Consider the following 24,988-nt stretch of genomic DNA (forward strand, 5'->3'; position numbering starts at 1 on the left):
TAACCCTCTGATTGCAGTGTTAGACAGACGGAAGGGACCCGACTGAATGCGCTGCTCACGACTGCTAGAATCGATCGGATGACTCTTCAGACCAGCAGCAATCGCCCGAGCTACCTTCGATGATTTCCACACTAGTTGGAAACACCTCCGGCGTCAGCAGCGTTAGAGCTACCTTCTGGAACGAACGGACAACAAGAGGAAGCCGTCGGGATCAAGGCTTACCTCTTGGAGACCGTCGGAAATCGATTACAGCAGGGAGGAAAGCACCGTGATCAGCACTTCCACGTTCGCCGCTTCTCCCGTGGATGAACGTCGCCCTTCAGCCATCCCGTGATCGACCGGCTCGCACTTCGTTCAGCCCTCAAGCAGCTCCGGCCAGAGGCTTCTCAGAGCTGTCGATTTCAGCAAAATGGGAGGAAGAAATCGCAGCCGAGCGTCCGGTGCTGGCCTCCGGCACCAGCCCTCTGGTTGCTCGACTTTCCGACCGCACTCCGGCGTCTTCTCCGGCCAATGGCTTCTCAGAGAGGAAGGGAGGTGCAGGCATTGAAGGGGGCAAGCTTCTCAGCCGCCATGGTGACAAGCTCTCGTGCGAGAGAGGAAGAAAACTTCTATTTCATCAAAACTTAGGGTAAAAGTCCATCACTTAGCTTATAAAGCCAAAGTGACTCGGGACGCCCCTGAACCGTCTCGGTACAAGAACAAAACTGAAACATAAACAAAGTATATACAAGAGAAACGGTACGGCCGAGACGGCCTACCAAAAAGACTCCGACTCGGGTCTTCCTTCCGCTCCAAGGTGCTGCCTCGATGCCTCGCCTGGGTCCTAACCCACTTCGTCTAGACTCGGTCTAGACGGCCTTCATCTCTGCCCGTCTCAGTTTCCTGGACTGTCTCTATTCTGGACGCCAGAACATCCTCTGTGCCTGTCCTGTGGCTGTCCGTCCTATCTGTCGGCCCTGTCTCCGTTCTGAACGTCTGAACGACTCCTGTCCCTGTCCAGTCTGTGCGTCCTCCGTTTGACCGTCTGGATTCCGACAGTCCCTGTCCAGAACACCCTGTCTCCATGGTGTGTCCAGCAAGCTGAGCCTCGCGTGCTAGGTCCAGCCCACTCCGCTCGAGTACGTCTGGCTTGGCCTGGGTGGGCAGAGTGGCCTCACCTTGTCCAAGCTCTATGGCATGAAGTCCTCCAGTCAACGGGCTAGCCTTGCTCGTAGTAAATGCACCGGTGGAGTGCGGGGCTGTCATCCCGTCAACCTCCCTTGGCTGCATAGTGCCCTCGCCCGCTTGCTCCTCGGCTGCGCCCTTGCCCTCGGCATCGTCTACGGCACTGGTAGCCGTGGTGTCACTCCGGCCAGCCTCTCCATGCACTAGCCCGTGGGCGCTATCTGAGGGCGCGGGGTCTTCAACCTCCCTCGGCCGTGCGTCGCCCTCGACCACCACCGCGGCGTCCTCTCGGTGAGCCTTCCTTGCGTCTATGCTCATCTTCCTGCAAGTCATGTTAGCCTCACAACAAATAACAGAAGGGTCAGTGGCCGCGGGTGCCTTCCCCGCTCGGCGTGGGCGCTCGGCGCCCTCATCTCTCGGCAGCCTCTCGATGGTGTGCTGGCCCGCGCCACCTTCGGCCGCTCTCGGCCCTCTTCGGCGCTCATGGCCGACGCTCGTCCGGCCCTCCCGCTGGCTGCTCCCGTCATTTGGCCTGGTCTCGGCAGTGCCGTCGGCTGCTCTCAGCCAACTCGTAGGTAGCCCTGTAACAGTTTCCCTCAACAACAAATTCACAGAAAAGCAGGGATTGCTCACAATGGCACAGAGTATCTACAATTCACTTGAGAATGTTATAATGATTGAATTGACCCAATTCCAATAAGAAGTTGGGGTTTAAGTGGTAGAAACTCATCGTCGGGTTCCTCTGTTCCTAGCGGTACTTCCTCGTCAGTGAACAACAACAGGTCCGTCATGGGATATCTCCCTAGTATGGCTAAAGATGTCGTAAAGGTGACCGCCGGCCTACTTCTCACCGTCGGTCGCTACGATACGAATAGATGACGCCTCCCTCGAGTTCCTTGTTTCCCCGATGACTCCTTCGATGAAAATTACAATCAACAAAAATGCCGAAATTAATCAAAATTGCTCAGATTAACAACAAATCACTCGAGGATAATAAAACGGGACATCAGAGGTTTCGGTAAGCCCAATTTCACTGGAAATTGGGGTTGAGTTACCCCGCCATTGGATGCTTTGTTTCTCGCGGTTCAACATTACGCAGCGAATTCAACTTGGATTGAGCTAAAATTGCTCAGATGGGATCCACAAAAGAGTGCGAAAGTATTCGATGTATCGCCAGTCGCCGGAGTTGCCTAGGGATTGGCGTAGGTCGTCGTGAGTCGCCGTCAGTGTTCTTTGTAGCAGAATCTGGTGCCTGCTACAGATCACGCCAGTGGAAGTCAAAGCGTTCGATCAGGAAGGATCTGTGTGTCGATTCTTTTGTCGGATGGGAATGATTTGATCGTCGAGTTGGGTACTCTTCGTTGACGTCACACCGGAAAGGGGGAACACGCCCTTCTCATTCAATTTGTCTTGGATGGTTCATCGTACAATATTGTTAGCTGTTTAGGGTTGTTGAAGCAGTGTTTGAGCGTGTCTCTCCCATTGCTGCAAAACAGAAACAATAAAATAAAACCTGTTCAGTTCTTTAAAAGGGAAAGATAATGATAATCTGCATAAATCTCCTCTTGGCCTGTGCTACCCTCTACGGGCTGCCATCCTCAATGGCCATAGCCTTGCTTGTCTGTCTCGACATGTTGCCACCCACCTCGGTAGCATTCGAGGCAACTGTCGGGTGGGATTCAAGTATAAGGGCCCTCCCTATCAATTCCCTATGTAGGTGCAGGGGGTGATTGCTCCTCCGGCACAGGAGAAACACCCTGAGCTACTATAAATTTTGGACCTTCTGAGGATTACTGCCGAGCTGTGGCCTGCTGCTGTTTCCTAGGGACCAGGTAAGCACCAACCATCCATGGCCAGGGGCTAGGGCAGGGTCTTACACCAGGGCAAGTCCGGACCTGGCTGGGGCAGGCCTGGATTGTCCAGACTAAGCCTGCCACGTTTTGGTATTTTTGAGGAACGATAAGGTTATGTTTTTTTGAAACCAAAGGATATCAAGAAAACCAAGGGCATTCAATAATATTTTCAAAAAGTCAAGGGTATTTTGAGAATATTGAACTAGAAAGCGATCATAATGTTGATCTCGATGCTTGGACTGGGAATGATACGTGACTTGTATTCAGATCTAAAAATGGATCTAGCTCTTAGATTTGGACTTGGAACTAGATCAAAAGCTTATAATGGATCAATAATATATTTGGATTTGGATCTCGAATTTTGATTTGAGACTCATATTTGGATTGAGGTAAAAGCATGGAATCGGATCTAGATTTGGATATAGATCAAGAATTTGGAGCTGAACGAGGATGTGGAGACTTTGGATTTTGGGTTCAGATCGGGTTTGAATTGATATGAAGGCACAAATTGGGATAAAATGAGTTCACAATTGAGATTTGGATTATGGGCTAGATCTAAAGTTTTGTTGTTGATCCAGATTTAGAAATTGGATTTGGATATGAATCCATTTTGTATGTGGTTTTAATATAGGGATCTATTTTGGATTTGGGGCTAGTATTTTGATCTAGGGCTGGGCTTTGGATCTGTATTTGGATCTTGAGGTTGGTTTTAAGCTTCTATATGAGTTTTTGAATCGGATCCAAGTTTGAATTATAGAATAAGTCTAAATTGAGATTGGGCTTTGTGTGGAGAGTCTAAAATAGATCCAAATATGCCTCATATATCATTGATAGTCAAATAAAAGAAGAAATTGACCATAATTAAGAGAGATTGAAGTGGTTAAAGCGGAAAATCCTCCAAGGTTGTTGTAAAGTTATCACGAAATGTTTGAGAAAGACTAAATATAGAATCATGAAAATCTTAGGGGTGATTACACTATTCAAAAATAAATAAATTTTAAGAGAAGTTGCCCGCTCCACCGCTGTGCCCGACCTTCCAATAAGATCGGTATAACTTGTTTGAAAGCTGATTGAGGTGATCGTGGCAGCAAATACAGTGTCCCGAGGGATGCCCAATAAGTTAAAAAAATTTCTCTTTTAGATGTTCCATTCCCTGCTGCAGTAGGGACACATGACTCGAGAATACTGAGTGCTTCTGTTGTTCCTTTGATATATATACCTTGATTGAGTGGCTGCCAAAGCCGTAGAACCATCAATAGGTGCACCAGAAAATGGAGACTCTCGCTGTTTCTCATTCTTGAAGAATGAGTGCATTGACCTTTCCAACACTCCACAATGGTTCTTAACAATAATATCTTAACCCTAATGGCATTGTAGGAGTCATTAAAAATTGAATAACTTTCTCTCTTTCAAGTTGGTCGAAACCCAATTCATCCCATCTACTCGGATTACTATAATTCTCTCTTAACTGAGAAGCTGAGCTGAGATTGTTCCTTTTTCTTTGATCAACTTGGGGGGAGGAGAATAGAATGGAATGTTCGTGCTCCATCCAAACGAAGAAGACATTTATGCAAGTTTAACTCTAACTCATTCGACGATGATGACTATTATTCTTGTTAGATAATGACGACAACGGTGATGTAAGTGGAATTTATATGAACCGAAAGAATTGGGACTCATTAAATCTATATTCTTGTTAGTTATTGAAACTATTCTAGACAGAAGATCAACAAGCTGGCATATTTAATATAATTGCCAGCTTACTACAAACATATATTTTAATTCAAGTCATTTTCATGAAATTTTTTACGACGAGAGTTTTTAGCGTTTCAGGAGCCACTAGTTTTCTGATAATTAAAATGACATATTTAAAACTCAAAAATATTGATCAACTTAACATATGACGTTTCTAACTAAAAAATAGTCAACTTAAATATATGACGCTTCTTATAAAAAATACCATACTTCTAAAGCCTGATTACATAAATAGAAGTTCACTTTTATCACGGATCCAATTAATCATCAAGAGATACCGTGCTTCTGGTATCCGAAAATCCCAAAAAGACATACCAATGTGCCCTGTTTTATGGAGCAGAACCGTAATCAAGATCCAGATTAGAATAAAGAGAAGATGAAACTGGAGCGGATATGACAAAGTGTAAGAAAATGACCAACCGGCCACTTGTATTACATGCCGATCTTCTTTCTTGGTCATGGCAAGAAGGGCAGAAGCGACATATATGTACCATAAAAAACATTGACACAAAGAGCCCCAATTGGTCTTTCATTTTTATTATAAAATATTAATTAAATAGATAATAAGCATTATATGGTAGTTAGCTTACATTTTTAAGTTAATATATATACACATATATAAAGAGAGAGATAGGGATTTCGTAGTTTTACTTGGACAAAGTTGGGACATTTTCCAAAAGGTGGCTTTGAAAAAAAAAAATAATAACGCCATCTGGGCCGCATGATCAATTTTAGATCAATGGCCCAGAAGAAGAGTCGCTGGGCAGCATCGTGAGTAATGAAAGACAAATTATATATATATATATATATATATATATATATATATATATATATATATATTTCAACCGTCATACTTTTCATTCAATCACGGTTATTTGATGCAATGATGTAAGATGCCATATGATTTCTCTGTCAAAAGTTTTTTTTTCGTAAAAAAAAAAAAAAAGAGAGAAACTGATGGATGCTATACACTTACATGATAGACAGATAAGAAATAAATTTAATCTCTGATGGTTAAAACAAGAAAAAAAAGTATAAATTAATAATAGATAACAAAAAATACTCCATCTCTTTTTTTTCATGATTTTTCCCTCAACTTCTAATATAGAAAAGATCTAAAGACTGAGATTGTTCATACTTGTACTTTCATTTAAATGTTTAAAATTACTAGTTTCTTATACACACGTTGCATACACAGACACTTACACATATATATTTGAGAAGCGGATATCCTTTGGCAATCATGGGCATCTTTGGCTCCGTCCAATCTGCTAACATGTACAAGAAAAAATAGTAAAAGACGGATGTTTAGGTTGGTTTTTAATACTTGGGCTCTTTTAAAGCACATAACTTTTCACTATTGCACCCATTTACATGGTTGAATTTGTGAAAAGTGAAAACAGCTGGGGGAATCAGCAGAGCAGCTCCGGCAGTCACCAAATCATAGACAATTCAACAAATGGTAGATAGATAATGGTTGAACAAACATTTATATATATATAAATATATATACGAAGAGAGAAAGAGACACTTCAACCTCCTCTATCAACCTCCTCTATGAGAATGAACCATGTTCATCTCTCTCTCACTAAATTGATTTTGATTTTTTTATACTATTCACTCTGTTCGGGCGAACAGATTTGACCCACTGCTAAAAGAAAATCGAAGTCTTATTCAACTCATCGTTCTCTAAGGTATAGGGTCTGCTTTGGTGTCTGGAAGTGTCGCCTCCTCCATACTTCTACTTACCCATCGGTGGCCCCTAGTTTGCGGCATAGTGAGTTGGCACTCCGAACATTAGAAATAATGGCTGGTCGCCTGCCAACCCCTATCAAACCCCATTGTCCCAACACCTTTGAGGATATACTATTTTCTCTATTGGGTTATTATGAGCCTGGCCGGGTGGATGGTTCTAAACCACAACTACAATAGTTAAAGTTCATTAATGATAGGAGGGTAGCTTTTGACTTTATTAATCTTCTCTCAATTCTTTATAGGAGGGTTACATTTCAATAGTAAAAACAAACATATACTATAACTTTAGCTGAAAAAATATTTTTCTTTTAAGAAGATGATTGAAACGTCGGTCTCAAACCAAACTTAACAACCCTTGCTAAATAAAACCCAGTGTTTTTGAACCGAATTGGCGCATCTTGCTGAATCATGAATATGGGCACTAATATGTTATTAAAAATAATTTTTTAATGAAAAATGTATTAAAATAATTAGAAAATTTTAAAATATAAAATAATGGCTTAAAATTGACATGTGGATGAGTCTTGAAATTCATTGATACTACTAAAATCTGCTTAAATCTCTTGGGAGCTCAAAGGGCCTCCACTTTGCAGGTTTCCTCCATGGCAATTGTAAAAACTTGTAGGTTAAACAAAGGCAGTCGGCCTTTCACCCAAGTCTGCTTTCTCTACATTTATAGGAGAAGAAACAATTATTTCAAAGGGGTCGGTGCAACGGTTGGGATAAGGACAAGTAGGCGGCCAGTTCTAGTTTTGAATATGATCGGCATTAACCCTCTGTGCTGTAAAAAAGGGTCACCAATGTACAAGCTTGAGTGGTAAGCCCTGTACCTTGAGGAGATAAAGGTTTGACCGAAGCTTCGGCTTTCTTCTTAGCTATGAGAAACCCTGCTCCCCAAAAGAAAAAAAAAATTACAAAAACTTCCCAACTTTAGGATCAATTACGAATTACCGCATAATTTGATGGGGCTGCCATATAGCTGCATAATTTTGTTACTAATTCTCGAGAAGCCGCCGCTTTTATGGCAGTGGATGAAAAACGTTAATCTTTTTGAAATATCAAAATTGCCCCAATACTTGCATCCCTCCTTGGCAGATCCCACAAAAAGCAACCAATCTGTTCTAGACAACTATGAAGAGGTTAGGGATGCTGGTGGAGCCAATTCGGGATTGACTTGAACTCGAGCTCGGCTCTTTTAATAAACTAAGTAAAGTTCTAGTAAGTTCTCTTGTTTTAAGGAGTCGAGGCCAAGCTGAGCAGGATTATGCAACTTCAGTGTTGCCACTAATAAAAGCTTAGCCTAATGGGCATCCTTTACGCCTGCCAAACCAACCTGGACGTTCAGAGTTCAAATCTAAGTAACCCCACTAATATTAAAAGCAATTTTTTAAGAACCAGCTTAACCTAGCAGAGTTTAGCTTCTTCAGCTCAAGCTCGAGCTAATCAACTCAGCCCCCTAGTGGAGGAGACCCATTCGAGGCAAGGTAGATGGATAAAGAACAATCTCGGCCTTTCTACTTTTTTTTTTTTTTTAGATCGACGGTTGAAAGAAAACTAAAAAGAAAAAGAATATGGTGGAACATTTTCATCGTCTAGAATTAATTCATATATATGTTTTTCTGGAGATATCATATTTTCATTGCCCACCTTTCTAATTTGATTTACTGGCTTTGTCTGTTCATTACCAACTAATTAACAAGAAATTACCTTTCATTTACTTTCTGAGAAATCGAAGCTGGATCTAGAAGTTGGAGGAAGGGGCCATTAAATCAAAGCCAACAGCAATAAGAAAGGAACGCGAAATTGCTGTGGTATATTGATTCCTCTCCCGTTATCAGTAAACTGGCCACCCTGAAAATGACCAGCGAACAAGATAATAGTTAATGCTTTAATTTTCCTTTCCCTGTCAAATTAGTTTTGAGGGTAATCTCTGCTATTTGACTTTCGTAGGATGATGGAAAGAGCCTTCATTATATAAATTTAATTTTATACTCGAATGCATGCGCATGAAGACAATGTCAAAGAAAGACGTATGCGAGGAAACGAATATGTTTTTTTCTTTTTTCCCTTTTCCTGTTTATTAATCTGGGAACGACCAAAGAGAAAGGCAGCTATTCGATTACGGGTCGACGTCAATGTATAATGTATTGGTCTATATATATGTATATACAGTGATTGATGGTTACCAGACCATTGATCTTTATACTATCAAATTTTGATGGTATAAGAGCGGTTCATTTTTTTTACTAGTAAAAAAAACATTATTTAACTAACAAAACGACTAGCTTAATATGTGTTTCTCATCAAACCACTCATAATATCATATCTATAAGGTTAAATTTTAAAAACAAAAAAAAATATTTTCATAATGAAGTTTAATAGGTCTGTTTTTTGTTTCTTACTCACTTGTTCTGGTTTTTTCCAACTTTTGGTTGTTACTTAATATCTTTAGTTCGATAATTAATCTTTTGGTAGATCACGATATGTCACATCATATAACAGGTGGAAATTGATGGTTAATGATATTCCGATTATAACCAACGATCCAGTTGGCTAAACTCCTTAATTATTTCAAAATTGGGAGAATGATGGAGAGAGGGGCACCAACAACTTTAGTTGGAAAACCGCACCAAATCCCTCCAAAGGAAAGTAACACCCACAGGAATCAAACAAGAGACCCACCCATTACATAGCTTTTAGTTATACACCCATTCCGGTTATTTGGATTTGGATTTGCATCTAAACTTGAACCCTTTGTGAATTATTTACATATTTATCAATTGGATTTGAATTCACCGTGCAAATTTCCAAAGAGGGATCATCATATTAATTATGCCTCCCAAAACAGTTTTGCTATGTTCATAAATAGGCTTTTGCAAGTTTCATCATAATAAAAGAAAATATACAAATATTAGAAATTGATGCCTCAATTAAATTTAGGACTAAAAAAGTTAACACTATTCGTTTGTTAAAACCTTGTAAGATTCAATTCGCACCATCTAGATGAATGAATTTATAAAAAAGCGTTAGTTTTAGGAGGCATGGTAAATTGAAGGGGGCAAGATTGACTTGAGGATTTAAAATCAATCCAAACCCATTAATCAGATTCGAATTTTAGATGTTCGAGTCCAAATCCAAACCGTTGACATTGCCTTTGCCCCTTGAATTTGAATTTGGTAAAGACCGAAGCCCGAAAACCCAAGTAAATGACAGAAAACAATCACACGGCACTCTCTCTCTTCCTCTCTCGGTATTCAAATAGTCTTCCTGCACGTATCGAGCTGTGATGGCGTAGCGTGAATTACTTACAACATCCAAGTCTTACAGAAATACCTCTCTCTCTCTCTCTCTCTCTCTCTCATGGCGGATGCAAAGCTCTCTAATGGCGGCCTCCATAGCCACAACAGGGCGCCCAGCAAGGAGATCAGGCGACGCAGTTTGTTGCTGATCAGAGCAACATCAGCTACGCGGCTACTCCTGCTGCTGCTGGCCCTCCACATGAGTTGCACCATCTTCCGCTTCGCCATCCCTCTCTACCTATCGCCGGACCGGCGGTTCTTGCCATGCACCATGGCCGGAAATCCCGCCCTCCACAGTCAGGGGGAGGCAGCGCCTTCCAAGAGTAAAAGAGGCATGGCGTCGTTGGTGCATAAGAAGGAAAGGGAGGAAACGGAAGAAGGAGGAGAAAAGGATGATGGTGGTGAATTTTGGAGGCAGCCGGACGGGTTGGGCTTCCGGCCGTGCCTGAACTTCAGCGAGGAGTATAGAAGGTCGTCCCGGAGGATGATGGAGGTCGGTGGCGGGGAGGAGGCCACCATGAGGCGGAGGTTCCTCATGGTGGTCGTCTCCGGCGGGCTCAACCAGCAGAGGAACCAGATCGTCGACGCCGTCGTCATCGCCAGGATCCTCGAGGCGGCTCTCGTCATTCCGATCCTTCAAGTGAATGCCATCTGGGGTGACGAAAGGTTGGTAATTCGTCGCATGGATTTTAACGCGTTAATTTCTTTTCATTTTCAAAGTACACTGTTTTTAACGTCCTTAAATAAAACATTTGTAGCAGGGAATAGACAATTTGCTCTTTTTTCTCTTTTACAACATTTGCTCAAGAAGAAGTGAGAATACAATTGGACTGCAATTATCTATTTCTCTCTATTTTACTTCTTAACGTAAAGTTGTTGCTTGTTGAGGCTTCTCCATTTAGATTTTAAAGCTTTAACGTTTCTTCGTGGAGAATAGGCGTCGAGTTGGTGCATTTTAGTCTAAAATAGTACAACAACTTCTTCGAGGCAGAAGAGATCTGGCTGCATTTGTTAACCTGTCATACCTAACATGACCTCCTCTCCTCTTCCTTTTATATATATATATATATATATATATATATATATATATATATATATATATATATATATATATATATATATATATATATATATAAGAACTCATACTATTCTCTTCAAGAATGTAATGTTTTACCAGTAGATCTTTGCATGATAGATTAAAACAAATAGCTTCCATGCTTGTGTATTATCTTGAGGGGCATGACATAACTAGTTAGAATAGTAAGCAATTCAATTCTCAGAGTTACTAGATTAAGATCTTGGGACAGTCATACTTGAACATACTTTATCTTCATCTCAGACCCCAACACAGCAGTAGGTAGTGAAGGGATGGGGGCCTCCACTCAATGGCAGAGGTACAAATTTTTAGCTGAAGGGTTCTAATTATAAAACCTTCACATCTTAAGCGGCAATGTTATATATAAATGAGCATGTATTTTTTGAAGTATTAAAACAAAAAGAAAGAGATTTTGTGGGACTGGTGTGGGCAACTGGTGATACTTCGGCCGCCACTGGTTCTACTTTCTTCTGGGCAGGGGTTCTTTCCCACTCATCTGATGCTAAAATATCCAAAATACACTTAAACATACAAAACAGAAAAAGGAAAGGCTAATTTTTTTCTTAAAAAGACAAAAATGTCCCTCATTCAGCCAGATGGTGGCTTGTGAGAGGTTGACAAGGTTTAGTATAGAGTTGACATGTAAAATCAGGGACTTGACATTTAGATGTAGGCATGTAAACAATGAGGTATAGAAAGCGACTGAACGTAAAGAGCAGTTGGCTAAGACAATATGGGATCATCCAGTGGCGGAGCCACATGCAGGTTGGTGTGGGCAGCTGCCCACACCAATTTTTTGAAATTCTTTTAATTTTTACTTTGGTAAATTTAATATTTACTTTTATACATATACAAGTGCCCCTCTAAATGTGAGTGTTTTTAAATGAATTTCTCTCCAACCAATTTTTCTATCTCCATCAGTGGGATTATCGCTTGTCTTAATTGAAAAGTGCACCCCACCCCCATGAGCAGTAAATTAGTAATATGAGGTTTATTTTTCTTAGTTGCTAGCTCAATAACATGTCCAATCTTGAGCAGGTCTACCGGCAATTACCAAATGTTCAATAATGAATTGGGTTGGCACATAATCAATGGCTGCTTAGATCACAGTAATTAAACTTCTACATCACGCAACGACTTATCTCACCAAATGTTTACTCCTTTTTCTTCTTCTTCTTCCTCTCTCTCTCTCTCTCTCTATATATATATATATATATATATATATATATATATATATATATATATATATATATATATATATATATATATATAGTGTGCGAAATGTTGATGACGTTGTTTTGGGTTGAGGAGTGCAGCGAGTTTGCGGACATATTCGACGAGGTGAGGTTCAAGAAGGAGCTCAAGGATGATGTCCGTGTCGTGTCCTCCTTACCGCCCAACTTCCTAACTGCACGTCCCAGTGCCGACTCTATTCGCCAATTTGACATCGACGAACAGTGGATTCTATCTCACTTCCTAGGACGTGTATGCTCTCTCTCTCTCTCTCTCTCTACTCTTCCGGGCAGATGGCAAAGGGCGTTGAATGCTCGAGGATGCATGAAGCCTGATTCTACAGGTCATGGATCAGCTCGTCATTTGGCAATAACAACAGTAGCATATTTGATTCATGTATCTACCTATATATATATATATATATATATATATATATATATAAAACAGTATGTTACTTTTCCAATTGCCAAATAACCCCTTAAACGGAGGGATTAAAATCAATGCACCCTCGAGCATTGACTTAACAAATATTTAATTCCGATCAAAGCTGGCTGAGGAGACCTCTTCCATTAATGATCCCCCAAAAGATACCAAGAACAAAGAATGAATCAAAGAAGCAAATCACTTAACAAATTTGAATTTTTGGGTTCTCACTCACCCTCTCTCTCTTACCAATTTGTGAATGAAACAGATGAAAAGGAATCGCGTCCTGCTTCTCCGTGGACTTGACTCGAGACTATCAAAAGATCTTGGGCCTGACCTCCAAAAGCTTCGCTGCAAGGTACTCTTTCTCCTTCTCTCTCAACGGAGAAGCCACTTCTCAAGCCAACAGATCCATCTGGCTTGGTCTCTGTTTCTTTGGTCTCTTTTCATTCGACGTCTTAGATATAACGTGGTAGAACTCGTCTGGCCGTTCTGACGTTAAAGTCTTTTGAACCAAAGGTAGCTCCATGCAGTGAACCAGCCAGAACCCCAAGAGAGCTCAAAATAAAGTTTCAACCCTAGTCACAAAAAGACATGTTTTTTTAGAGACACGTTAAAAATACAAAAAAAAAAAAAAATCAGCTGAAAAACGGTAAGGAAATGGTGTTTTTTTTTTTGAAAAAAATGCTAAAACAAAAAAGTGTTTCTTTCACGTTTCTTTCCTTTTTTTTCATTCTAGGCATTTTTTCACAATTTTTTATTGTCAAAAGGCTTGTTTCTATTTTTTATTTTTATTTATCTACTTTGTTTTTCTGTTGTCTTACTAGTTTCTAATTTATTTAATTTTTGAAATCTTTTAAAATTTTACATTATTCTTCTCATTTTCCTTTTTTTTTTAAGTTTGCCGAAAAAACTATATTTGTGACTATCGTTTGAACCCATGGCAAGCGGCCCATTTAGAGCCCTAACTTTGTTTCAAAAGGATCTCTCTCTCCTTTTCTCTCTCTCTCTCTCTCTCTCCCTAAAAGACATTTTATACTGGTTCTTCTAAATAGGTGGCATTCAGTGCCTTGCAATTTAGGCCTGCCATCCAAGCAGTAGGCAACGCCCTGGCTGCTAGAATGGCAGAGAAGGGCCCATACTTGGCCCTCCACCTGCGGCTGGAGAAGGATGTGTGGGTTCGAACTGGGTGCTTGCCGGGCCTAGGCGCCGAGGCTGATCGAGTCATTCACCAGGAGCGTACCAGAAAACCTCGCCTCCTTACCTCCCGCATTGATATGCTTCCACACCAACGCTACCTCGCCGGCCTTTGCCCCCTGAGAGCCACCGAGATCGTAAGGTATGTGACCTACATTGCTTGTGTCATGTGTCATATATTAATGTGCAAGTTGAAGCACAGCACGAATGACATCTTGAACTATACCATAGGGAACAAAGGGTTGAATAAAAGCTTCAGATAGTGGGTCTATTGTTTCCAATTCTCAATTTTATATAAGTTAACATTATTATTGTTATGATGTGATATGATAAAGAAGCTATTAAAGGATGAAATTCATGGTGACATTAACCAGGCTGCTAAAGGCTCTCGGAGCATCTGCTAGCACAAGAATCTATCTCGCCGGCGGACAGCCTTTCGGCGGTGAAGAAGCTGTTCGGCCACTTCTTTCGGAGTTCCCCAAATTGTACAACAAGACGAGCTTGGCGATGGCGGGTGAGATCGAGCAGTTCGAGCATCAACCATCAGTCATGGCGGCCTTGGACTACATTGTATGTCTGAAGAGCCAGGTCTTCATGGCCAACCACGGCGGGAACATGCAAAGAGCAATGCAGGTAAAAGTTCAGTCCTACCCAACTTTTTACTGGGATGTGATCATGAAATTAAGGATTATATGCAAGCAAAGTTTAGATAGGCTTGCTGCTAACAACATGCAACCAAAAATTTTCTTTTTCCATTTTAAAACACATGATATCTTGCAGATAAAAGCACAATTTAAGTAAGGATGTCAGTGGGACAGATTAGAGATAAGAGAGTTGGATAAGGAAAAAAAATTACATCCAATTAACAAATCAGAGCAAATTTGAATTTAAGAAGTGATATCAGATTCAGATTCTGTTTTAAATAACATCCGATCGAATCATGTGTACTATCCATACATTTTGAAAGTTGGCTAACATGATAAATTTCGGACTTGGTTGTGAATATAAAAGTCTGATTCAAATTGGATTCAGATTTCTAATTTAAAAGTCAGATTTGGGTATGACATAGAATCTTCTTCATTTGCATTCGGGTCCGAATTAAAATTTCTAGAATCAGATAGGATATGGTGAAACATCCCTTTTATTAAGAATGCCATCACATAAATGAGAAATCAAATTTTGTAGTAAAATCCCAAAACCATATCAAAGTCATTTACCTCTTACATTGAGCAAGAGGCTATACATTGAAACTCACAAAGGATTTACTTGTCTATATATCGTTCCGTTCGATCCTTTAGGTCCCTACTTTACCTTGACGATTATGCCATGTTCTTCCTTGAAGCATATATGCGATGGATAGACTCCTGTAACCGTGCCATCATATTTCATTTCTAATTGCTTAACAGAATTTTTTTTATAAATTTAGAATTCTAAAAGGAATCTAATGGCTAGATCCACGAAAGAACATGAAAAAAGTTTAACGAGGTACAACTAGCAATTCCCTATTACTCTCTTAGGGAGTCGACCATGGATTAATTCCTCTTTCATTTGGAGGTATTGAATACACCCACACCCAAAATTCTGAGCTTCATGTTATTCTTACCAATAGACATGTCAGAGCTAGAGGCATCCCAATCGGATTAAATAGGAGCAACCTATCGCCTGAAGAAGTCCTAAAGACCTTCCCATTCCCCCTAATTTTGTAGTAAAATCCAAAAACCATATCAAAGTCATTTAACTCTTACATTGAGCAAGAGGCTAGCAACCTATCGCATGAAGAAGTCCCGAATGCCTTACCATCCCTTCTGCCTCCAGGGTCTTGAGCTGCATCAGGATTTGGGTAGGCAACGGTACACCCTTCAACTTGTTTCATTCACACTTTTAACAGTTCAATGAAGTAACACCCACAGTAATCAAACAAGCAACATACTTGCCTACCCGACTAACTATGTGATGCCCCTTCATGCCAACCCATTTACTTCTAAAGCACAATTTCTTAAAATAAATTTACGTCTAAGAGGTTTGAAGCTCATGTTGGGAAAAAGGCAACAATCTTCAGATTCTAGAGAACCAAGCTTCTCATCAAGTTCCGAAAGTGTCAGACAAGCCATTGGCAATAATGGTGTCTTGCTTTCTTCTACTAAGCCGTGTGCCATCGTCGGAAACAGGGGCACCGTGCGTACTTGGGGCACCGGAAGCACATCACACCACAGAAGAAGGGCCTGGTGCAGCTATTCATGGGCAATTACACCAGCACCACGGATGAGCAAGAGGTGCATGATGTGATAAGGAAGATGCATGAAGACTCAGTTGGGGCACCCAGCAACAGGACAGACAGGAAAGGAAGGGATGTGATTGCTTATCCTGTCCCTGAATGCATGTGCAGATGATACACAAGAAGGCACGAAACAAAGAACCTTTTTCTCTCCTACTGAGGATGCAAAATGCAAACAGTTCGGATCTGGTGCACGAGTAGCGTCCGATCCCGAGTCGTGCCAGATTGAACCATTTGTGTTCTTATCCCTAGCATATAATAATGCAGTGCAGAAGGGGACAAGATGTGGTAGGCTAATTGTACAAAGAGATTTTTTATTCACAAGGTTGGAGGCATATCATGCACATTTTCTTTCATGATTCATTATTTATGTTGTAATACGTTTAATTGCTTGTAAGTAAATTATAAAGTGGGAGAATTACTGTAAAAGTTTGTAACTTGATAAAGATGTATGAACAATACCAGATTCTCTTGTATGGATCCCTCAATCAAGGGACATTGCAAGTTTTTGAGCTAAATAAGTGCTTTAGTATTTATTAAGAAATAAAATCTTCTATTAAGAAAAGATATAAATATTATGTTTTTATTTTCTAAAAAGGAGGAACCCTCCAAGGATCAGACCTTCAAAGGATGACACAAAGGAAAATCTTGGGACTTTAATTGTGTATCTTCATCGCGCAGAATGCTACTAATCAAAACAAAAAGGAAAAAAGAAAGCTTGATACTTCTATGAATCAACAGAGAACCCGATGGTGATTCTTAACACATTTCTAAAATCCTAGATATATCTGAAATTTGTTGTATTTACTTAAAAAACATTTTAGAAAAGAAGATTAGGTACCACTTGATACACACCCACTTGGTGTGCCGCCCAATGCAGCGGAGAAGGTTGCCACAGTTGCAGACATGTGCGAGGCCAAGGCTGAGGCCAATGCCACAGCTGCGGTCGAGTTAGAACGAGAGATATACCAGTTAGCTGAAGGGGTATGTCGCGGGCATTGTGAGGGTAACAACACTAGGGCGCATTCGGACACGGGCCAGCTCGAGCGAAGTGAGGTTAAACACGTAGGAGACGTCGCCTATGCGCAAGGCAGAGCGCGCTGGGAGGGCTGGTCATCTACAATAGCTAATGCATTTCATTGTGAGGGTAATCCCATGCCGAGCAAGGCCGAGGTGCTAAGTATAGAGCGCAAGGCAGGCGGGCTGAATGAGAAGCGCAGTCACAGGCTTAGTGAGGTTAATCTGCAGACAAGAGACAGTTGCGACGAATAGATTTCAGTCCAGGTCGAGGGTGAGGAGTCTGCAGTAGGTTCAAATAGGGTTGAAGTTGCTCATTCGGGAGGATGAAGACCAAGGCAGACCGGGCGCCACCAAGAGTGTGACCTGGTCAAGGTTGGCTAGGAAGAGCTCAAGCTAACCTGAGCGCCTCGCGGCTGGGTTCAAGTCCAAACCGAGTCGATGTATTCATTTTCTGTTTGATATTTTGATTACAGGTCTTGTATTCGTCAAAGTCTGAGACAGCAGGTGTGACCCGAGACAGTCCAGTAGTATATAAACTGGAGACTGCGCCAACTTTTGTAACTTTTGAAAATTCAATCAATGAAATAGACTTTTCTCTCCTGCGTGAGAGTTCTTGCCGCTTGAGTGTGGCACCACCAAGCTTGGTCGACGAGGGAGACTTCACCGGAAAAGATGAACGACTGCAGGACCAAAGTAGAGAAGCCGGGAACTCTACCAGAACTATAGGCGACGTATTCCTCAGCAGCTATGCGAATCTGACCGAGGTGCAAGTGTCTTCCATCCTAGAGACATCTAGAGGTCGGAGCGGAGGAAGGAGAGCTCGGTGGAGAAGCATGGACGCCGATCAACCGAGAGATTTCGAGATCTGCTGCAGGTGACAGCCGGAGGATCATTCCCAACGGTAAGATCCTATACTCTTATGGATTTCTACCGTGAGGATGACCTGTTGGTCTTATCAAAGGAGAAAGAGATGCTGACGATCTGGTCGATTCAAGTTCTACTCGTCTAACGAACAGATGAGATCGGTTTGATTCAACTTAGATAAAAGGATTTGAGGTGCTGACGAGATCAGGCGAGAATGATCCCTGTTTCAGGCAGTTCGCCTAACGTCTGGCTTAGATCGGCTTTAATTCTTTTAAAAATCAGTTCTTCCATGTCGCAATTGATGTTTACTTGCTGTGGACGAACTGTGACGAGCAACGGATTTGAATCGGTCGATGAATTAGAAGATCGAAGACGAAGAACAGGTGCTGATCATTTGCAAATCTCCGATCATTTGCAAATTTCTGACGGTCGGAGACAGATCTGATGGTGGAAATGGCTCAAATGTCTTTGTAATCATTAGATGATCATTCCGGTGAAGTTTGGGAAAAATAAGAGTTGATTTGGATAGTTCACAGGAGCTGATCGGAATCACGGCGGCAAATTGCAAAAATCGGCAGCGCTGTTCCTGCGATAGCTAGAATTTGGCCGAATTTCATCTTCAACGAGTGGCCAACTGGAAGCGAATTTGGGACTGATTTTTGGAGAGTCTAATCCCCCGGATCTTGGCTTCCTCCATACCAAATTTCACGATTTGTGGAGCTCTATGTGAAGAGATATGATTTTTTGAAGGAGACTGCCTCCAGAAAAGCAGCTAAGCCTGCGACAAGTTGTTTTAGGGTGAACACAGGCTGATCTTGCCTTCAACGAGTCATCAGCTGGACACGACTTTGGGCCCGATCCTTGGAGCATCTATTCCTCCAGATCATAGCTTCATCCGGACCAAGTTTCACGATTTTAGGAGCTCTGGATGCGGAGATATGATTTTTTGAAGAGGCACGGGTCTGGAAGCTGGTTTCACACCTGCGAGAGGGATTCTCACCAGTTTTGCCAATTTTTGTTACAGATTTGGGTGAAATCGATTCTCTGGTGCATTCCCCATAACTCGAGCTTGATTAATTAAGGAATATACATCTGCTTGAGCTATTGAATCATATGCAGCAAGGGTCTAAACTGATAATCGGTGAAGCGCATAACCTCCTTATATTTCTGTACTTCTGTTTAACTGATCTTGATTTGCTGTGATCCTGTTAAGCTGAGGTGAATCCGAAGAAGACGAACTCAGCTGGGAAGCCACTGTAGCTGCTGATCGAGGAGGCAATTGCTGAATACCGAGGATTAATTGGTCTCCTTCCTCAGTGAGTGTTGGACTAGCTCCAGCAAAGTACAACCGAACCCCCTATAGTTGTGTGGGAGGGTGTATTTGATTTCCAGCCAACCTACGGGTTTATAGGGAATCCTCCAAGGCTCATCTACTGTTGGACCTTCCTAGGGCGAAGGGTATAGAATGCTCGTTTTAGAGATTGTATACATGGTTTGGTGTGGATGTTGTGATTGTTGAGTGAGGGAGAGCCCAATTTGTATCGTTGATGCTTGTAAAGCCTCACAACTCCACTCTTGATTGTATTAGATTGAGACTTTAGGAAGGAAAATCCACTTGTATATCAGTCTTAAGGGATATATTTAGTTGGGTTGTTGTCCGACTTGGGCTTGAAATTTGTAGTTCCCATTCTTTTATATTACCTTGGCATGTTTGTCCCCAATAGATCTTGAAAAGCGACTGCATCTTAGCTAGATTTGAGCAGCTACAAGGGCAGGGCGCATCACACTTACATTTAATGCAATCTAAAATTTATACTTATCTTTCTAAAAAAATATCTCAACGTGTTTTCTGCGTATAACATAAAAAAACAATTTCAAACTGAACTAAGCACTTCTGGTTGAGTGCCTAGCTTGATGCAACAGGTTTTAAGGAATAACACATGCGTGTGTACTTGCATACAAGCACTTATAAACATGCTGACATGAATGCAAAGGTGTTAGCCGTCGGCTAACAAAAGTCGAGAGGGAGGAAGGAGAAGGGAGAAGGGAACGAGAGAGAGAAAGGCAATCAACAAGCATGCTTAATTAGGGTAAATTTCAAGCTTAAGTACAATTAATAATGGGTCCGGATTGGACCGACTCATACTGAAATCAGATCCATACTGAAAACATCAAATAGCAAGACCTAGTAGAAATAAACTACTACTGCTCCCCACGATCCCTATATGGATCGTAACAAATACTCCCCCCTTGAATAACACCTTATCCTCAAGGTGTGAATGATGGAAACCACTTTTGTATGTCCTCCGAGTCTTCCCATGACACGGATAACTCATCCTCAGAGAGCCACTCAATCAGCCACTGCACCGTCCATTTTCCATTCACTTTGAGTCGTTGTACTCCTACTCAACTTCACTTTATGTCGGTGGCTTGAGGCACGCTTTGAGTTTGGAAACATGAAAGACCGGGTGTATGGTGCTGCCAAATGGTAACTATAATTTGTAGGCGAGATTCCCGATCCTCTTTAAAATCTGATAAGGACCAACATACCTTGACAACAGCTTAATTTGGCCTGCCCCTCGCATACCTAGCAACCGTTGGGCGGGTCATCTTAGGAAAATCCAATCCCCTTCTTGAAATTGAAGTGCTCGATGGCGACGGTTGTACTGGATCACCATGCGATTCCGTGCTGCTGACAGGTGTTCCTTAAGATCCTTAAGAATCACATCGCGACACCTCAACTCCATATCAACCAGCTTATCACGTGCTGTCCCCAATTGATATCAACGAATAGTTGGAGGAGGGCGCCCATAGACTACCTCAAAAGGGGTGGTGTTCGTGGATGTATGCCAACTGGTATTGTAAGCGAACTCTGCCCATGATAGATAGTTGACCCAGGTTTTGGGTTTCTCCCCCACAAAGCATCGCAAATAAGTCTCAAGATTTTGGTTTACGACCTCTGTCTGCCCATCCGTTTGCGGGTGATATGCGGTACTCATCTTAAGCTGAGTTCCCTGCAGTTTGAAATACTCATGCCAAAAAACACTAAGGAAAATCGAGTCACGGTCACTTACAATGGAGCGTGGCATACCGTGAAGCTTCCCCACGTGCTCTTGAAAGGTCTGTGCTACTGTTTTGGCTGAAAAGGGGTGTGAGAGCGCTATAAAGTGGGCATATTTGGAGAGCCTGTCTACTACCACCAATATAACAGATTTTCCTGAGAGCGGGGTAATCCCTCTATGAAGGCCATGGATATGTCTTCCCAAATTTGCTCAGGAAGAGGAAGTGGCTGTAAAAAGCCAGCAGGTCGCGTGGTCTCATATTTATTGCGTTGACATACATCACATTGTCGCACATAATCCCGCACAGCGTGCTTCATTCCCGGCCAGAAAAACGCCATCCTTAAACACTGATAAGTCCCTTCCACTCCTTCATGGCTTGCGTTCTTCGAGTCATGATAATGTGAGATTAAAATACTTGGCAGTCTTGTTTCGAGCGGGATAAATACGCGGCTACGGAAGTAGAGGTAAGGAGGGTACCACTCGTAACCATATCGTCTCGTCGGATTCTGTAGAAGGTCAGTTCGTATTCTTTGAACTGACGTTGCTGATTGATGGGCCTGCTAAATGTCTGTCCAAATGTTGCACTGAATGGTTGATAGAGTCCAGAAGTCGTGCCCCTCCTGCCCCTGTCGAGAGAGACCGTCTGCTGTCGGGTTTTCTTTCCCGCTGCGATGCCTAATCTCAAAATCGAAGCTGAGCAGTTTCATCACCCAACGCTGCACCGCCGTTACCAATGTTTTCTGTTGTAGGCAGTAGCGCAGGCTGTGATGGTCTGTGAGCACTATAAATTTTGTACCCAACAAATAATGCCGCCATCTAAGAACCGCCAATACCATAGTTCGTGCTCGTAGGCTGATTTGCTGGTGAACGTGGGTCCCATGGCGCGACTAAAAAATGCTATCGGATGTCGGTCTTCGCTCAAAACTGCACTCACTCCTGTGTCGGATGCGTCTGTCTCCACTTCAAACTGCATGTTGAAATCGGGCATGCGTAGAAATGGTGTTGTGGTGATGGCCTCCTTGAGTTGGTCGAATGCCACCTTGGCCTGGTCATTCCATCGAAACTGATCCTTTTTTGTGAGATACGTCAAGGGCGCTGCGATACTTTCGAAGTTACGCACGAACTTATGATAGTATCCTGCCAGTCCTAGGAACCCGTGTAGTTCCCGAACAGACTAAGGAATGGCCCAATTACGTACTGCCAGTACCTTAGCCTCTTCCATCTTCACACTACCATTGCCAATCACGTGGCCGAGATACGTGACTTCACTCATGCCGAATGAACACTTAGAGAGTTTGGCGTGAAGGGAGTGTTGTCGCAACGTAGAGAGTACCACCCGTAGATGATTTAAATGTGTCTCTTCGTCTGCACTAAATACGAGGATGTCATCAAAGAAGACCAGTACGAACTTGTGCAGGTATGGCCGGAAGATATCATTCATGAGTGACTGGAACGTCGCAGGAGCGTTGGTGAGGCCGAACGACATCACTCGAAACTCATAATGTCCATCTAGGGTTAAGAATGTTGTCTTTGGTACATCTTGTGGCGCGATTTGTATCTGATGGTAGCCGGCTCGAAGATCTAGCTTCGAAAATAGGGCTGCCCCTTTGAGTTCATCAAGGAGGTCTTCCACGATGGGCAGGGGATAACGATCCTTCACTGTTAGAGCATTCAAGGTGCGGTAGTCTACAGAAAACTGCCAGTTTCCATCCTTCTTGCGCACCAAGAGGGCAGGAGACGCAAACGGGCTGCGACAAGGCTGTATACTTTCTTGTTCCAACATTTCTTGCACCAATCGAGTTAGTGTATCACGTTGGGTCGGGTTATACCTGTATGGTCTCCTTTTCACTGCATCGGCCCCGGGATGTAGCTCTATATGGTGGTCATAGGCGCGCGAAGGAGGCAACCCATGAGGGATGCTGAACACATCCGAAAATTCTTCCAACAGGGCCAGTAGTCGTGCACTGGTGAGGGCGGGTTTTGACCTCTCTTTCCCCTCGGCACTGGTCATGAGAAGCATGTACGAAGCAACTGCTCCTTGTGACATTTTGGAGGTGGCAGTCTCTTGAACTAGCTGTCTTGGAGTAGCTGATAGAGTGAGGCGCTTCCCATCCGGTTGTGTAAAGTGCATTCTCATGTTAATGAAGTCCCACACGACCTCGCCCAGTCCTTTCAACCAGTGGATGCCCAAAACGAGGTCCGCCCCGGCCATTGCTAGTGTATACAACTGTACCGAAAACCCATGGCCCCGTATCTCAAGTTTCTCGTCGGTGCACCACCCTTACATTTTAAGGTGCTTCCATCTCCCACGACCACATCAAAAGCCGACTGCTGATCGATTTCGCACCCCAGGGCTCTAGCTGACTTCTCACAGATGAAGTTATGCATGGACCCTGTATCCACAAGTACACTGACCTTCCGACTGCGGAGTCGGCCCTCCACTCGCATCAATTGAGGCATTTCATGTCCCGATAGGGCATGGAGGGATATTTCAGGCGACTGGCAAACTCTTCTTCATATAGTCTCCGTTCCCCAATAGTCTCCGTCGGGGCGTCCCCCCCTTCTTCTTCAACTAGGTACATATGAAAGCGTCTACATGCGTGGCCCGGTGTCCATGGTTGATCACAATGGAAGCAAATATTGACGCCATTTTTCCCTTATTTGTTCCAGGGTCAAACAACGAATAATAGGGCGGTTTGCTGGTTTGGTTAAGTTCGTCCGGTCGGGTTGTATTTCCGAATTCGTAGTTGCTGCCCCGTGAGGACGAACCCCGGCTGCCCCTTGCCCGAGACTCTGATATCGTTGCTGCTTTTCCCCCACCATATGGGCTATCGCAAAACAGTCATGCAAATTGAAGGGTCGCATGCCTTGCACGTCAATACAGATTTCCTCTTTGAATCCCCCAACAAAGGTACCAATCAAAGCTTCTATTGGCCATCCCCGAACCATATTGCTAAGTTCTTGGAAACGTTGTTGGTAGTTTTCAATCGACCCCGTCTGACGTATTTTAGAGAGTTCCTGATTGTAATCAACATAAGCTGAAGGTCTGAAACGCGCCGCCATGGCTGAGATCAAGGTCCTCCAATCTGGTCGTCCGTGTTGATCAATCAGCCATCGGTACCAACGAATGACTTTCCCTTCGAAGTTCATGGCAGCATGAGCCACCTTCATCGTCTCCAAGATCCCGTGGCACTCGAAGAACTGTTTCGCTTTAAATATCCAGCTGTGTAAATCTTCTCCGCTGAATCGGGGAAAGTCCATCTTGGTGTGCTTGAAGTGTGCTGGTTCAATACCTCCATAAAAGCCAGTAGATGAGGTCGAAAGGAACCACGCAGGGGCGTCCGTTCGACTGTTGCTGCGGCCCGGGAGTGCCACGTTGTTAGTGCCGCTGGTAACGGAGTTCAACATAACGATGGGCAACACGTTGGGAGTGGGCACACTCGATCCGAAAGACCCACATGCGATGCCTGCACTGATCGGAGGCTGAGGTAGAGGTAGAGTCGCGATGGCCGGTTAAAAAAATGGTATGGCGCTGACCGGCGACGTACACTGATCCTGCCCCGACACACTTGTATTGGGTGCGTGGAGGGAGCCTGGAGCCGTGAGTGTCGGCGAGCTGGTGAGGACCGCATGGGCTGGTGAGTGGTTGCTGGAATGTGGGTCGCCGAGCGGAGCACTGCCAAGGGTGGGGGCTTGCTGGAGCATATTGTGAAAACCCACTGCGATGGCGGTGTGGAGACGAGCCTCAACCTCCGCTTGCACTCGTTCCATGGTCTGCAGCCTGTGGTTCACTTCGATAATCGTTTCTTTCATCCAGGCGCGATACGCTTCCACCGCTGCTAGGGCGGCATTGTGGAAGACTGGTGCGTCTTGCTCATCGGACGTCGGCAGCAGTGCCGACGGCGGCAACGGCCATGTGTGGCTCTGATACCACTTGTTAGCCGTCGGATAACAAAAATCGAGAGGGAGGAAGGAGAAAGGAACGAGAAAGA

General features: G+C 43.1%; 2 protein-coding genes across 4 annotated transcripts; one reads left to right on the plus strand and one right to left on the minus strand.

Moving 5' to 3' along the window:
• Positions 1-443: 443 nt before the first annotated feature.
• On the minus strand, positions 444-3,085 carry LOC116249637 (uncharacterized). Of its 3 annotated transcripts, none has more exons than XM_031622808.2 (2): positions 2,945-3,085; positions 444-2,649 (listed from the first exon to the last, which is right to left on the minus strand). In XM_031622808.2, exon 2 carries the CDS (start codon positions 1,495-1,497, stop codon positions 838-840), a length of 660 nt encoding a protein of 219 aa, XP_031478668.1. In that variant the 5' UTR covers positions 1,498-2,649; positions 2,945-3,085; the 3' UTR covers positions 444-837. The 3 variants fall into 3 exon arrangements, with proteins under 3 accessions (XP_031478668.1, XP_031478667.1, XP_031478666.1); XM_031622807.2 differs by lacking the exon at positions 2,945-3,085 and adding an exon at positions 2,810-2,937; XM_031622806.2 differs by lacking the exon at positions 2,945-3,085 and adding an exon at positions 2,744-2,937.
• Positions 3,086-9,796: 6,711 nt separating this feature from the next.
• On the plus strand, positions 9,797-16,524 carry LOC116249636 (O-fucosyltransferase 20-like). Its single transcript, XM_031622805.2, has 6 exons — positions 9,797-10,492; positions 12,239-12,407; positions 12,847-12,936; positions 13,634-13,917; positions 14,150-14,408; positions 15,944-16,524. Exons 1-6 carry the CDS (start codon positions 9,888-9,890, stop codon positions 16,163-16,165), a joined length of 1,629 nt encoding a protein of 542 aa, XP_031478665.1. The 5' UTR covers positions 9,797-9,887; the 3' UTR covers positions 16,166-16,524.
• The last annotated feature ends 8,464 nt before the right edge of the window (positions 16,525-24,988 follow it).

This window comes from Nymphaea colorata, chromosome 3, assembly GCF_008831285.2.
Source record: "Nymphaea colorata isolate Beijing-Zhang1983 chromosome 3, ASM883128v2, whole genome shotgun sequence".
Lineage (NCBI taxonomy): Eukaryota > Viridiplantae > Streptophyta > Magnoliopsida > Nymphaeales > Nymphaeaceae > Nymphaea > Nymphaea colorata.

Bases quoted from the DNA above. Each gene is read 5' to 3' on its own strand.
- LOC116249637 (XM_031622808.2), bottom strand. From the start codon at position 1,497: ATGACTTGCAGGAAGATGAGCATAGACGCAAGGAAGGCTCACCGAGAG.
- LOC116249636 (XM_031622805.2), top strand. From the start codon at position 9,888: ATGGCGGATGCAAAGCTCTCTAATGGCGGCCTCCATAGCCACAACAGG. The intron at 10,493-12,238 runs GTTGGTAATTCG...TGAGGAGTGCAG, and splicing joins GCCATCTGGGGTGACGAAAG to CGAGTTTGCGGACATATTCG. The intron at 13,918-14,149 runs GTATGTGACCTA...GACATTAACCAG, and splicing joins AGAGCCACCGAGATCGTAAG to GCTGCTAAAGGCTCTCGGAG.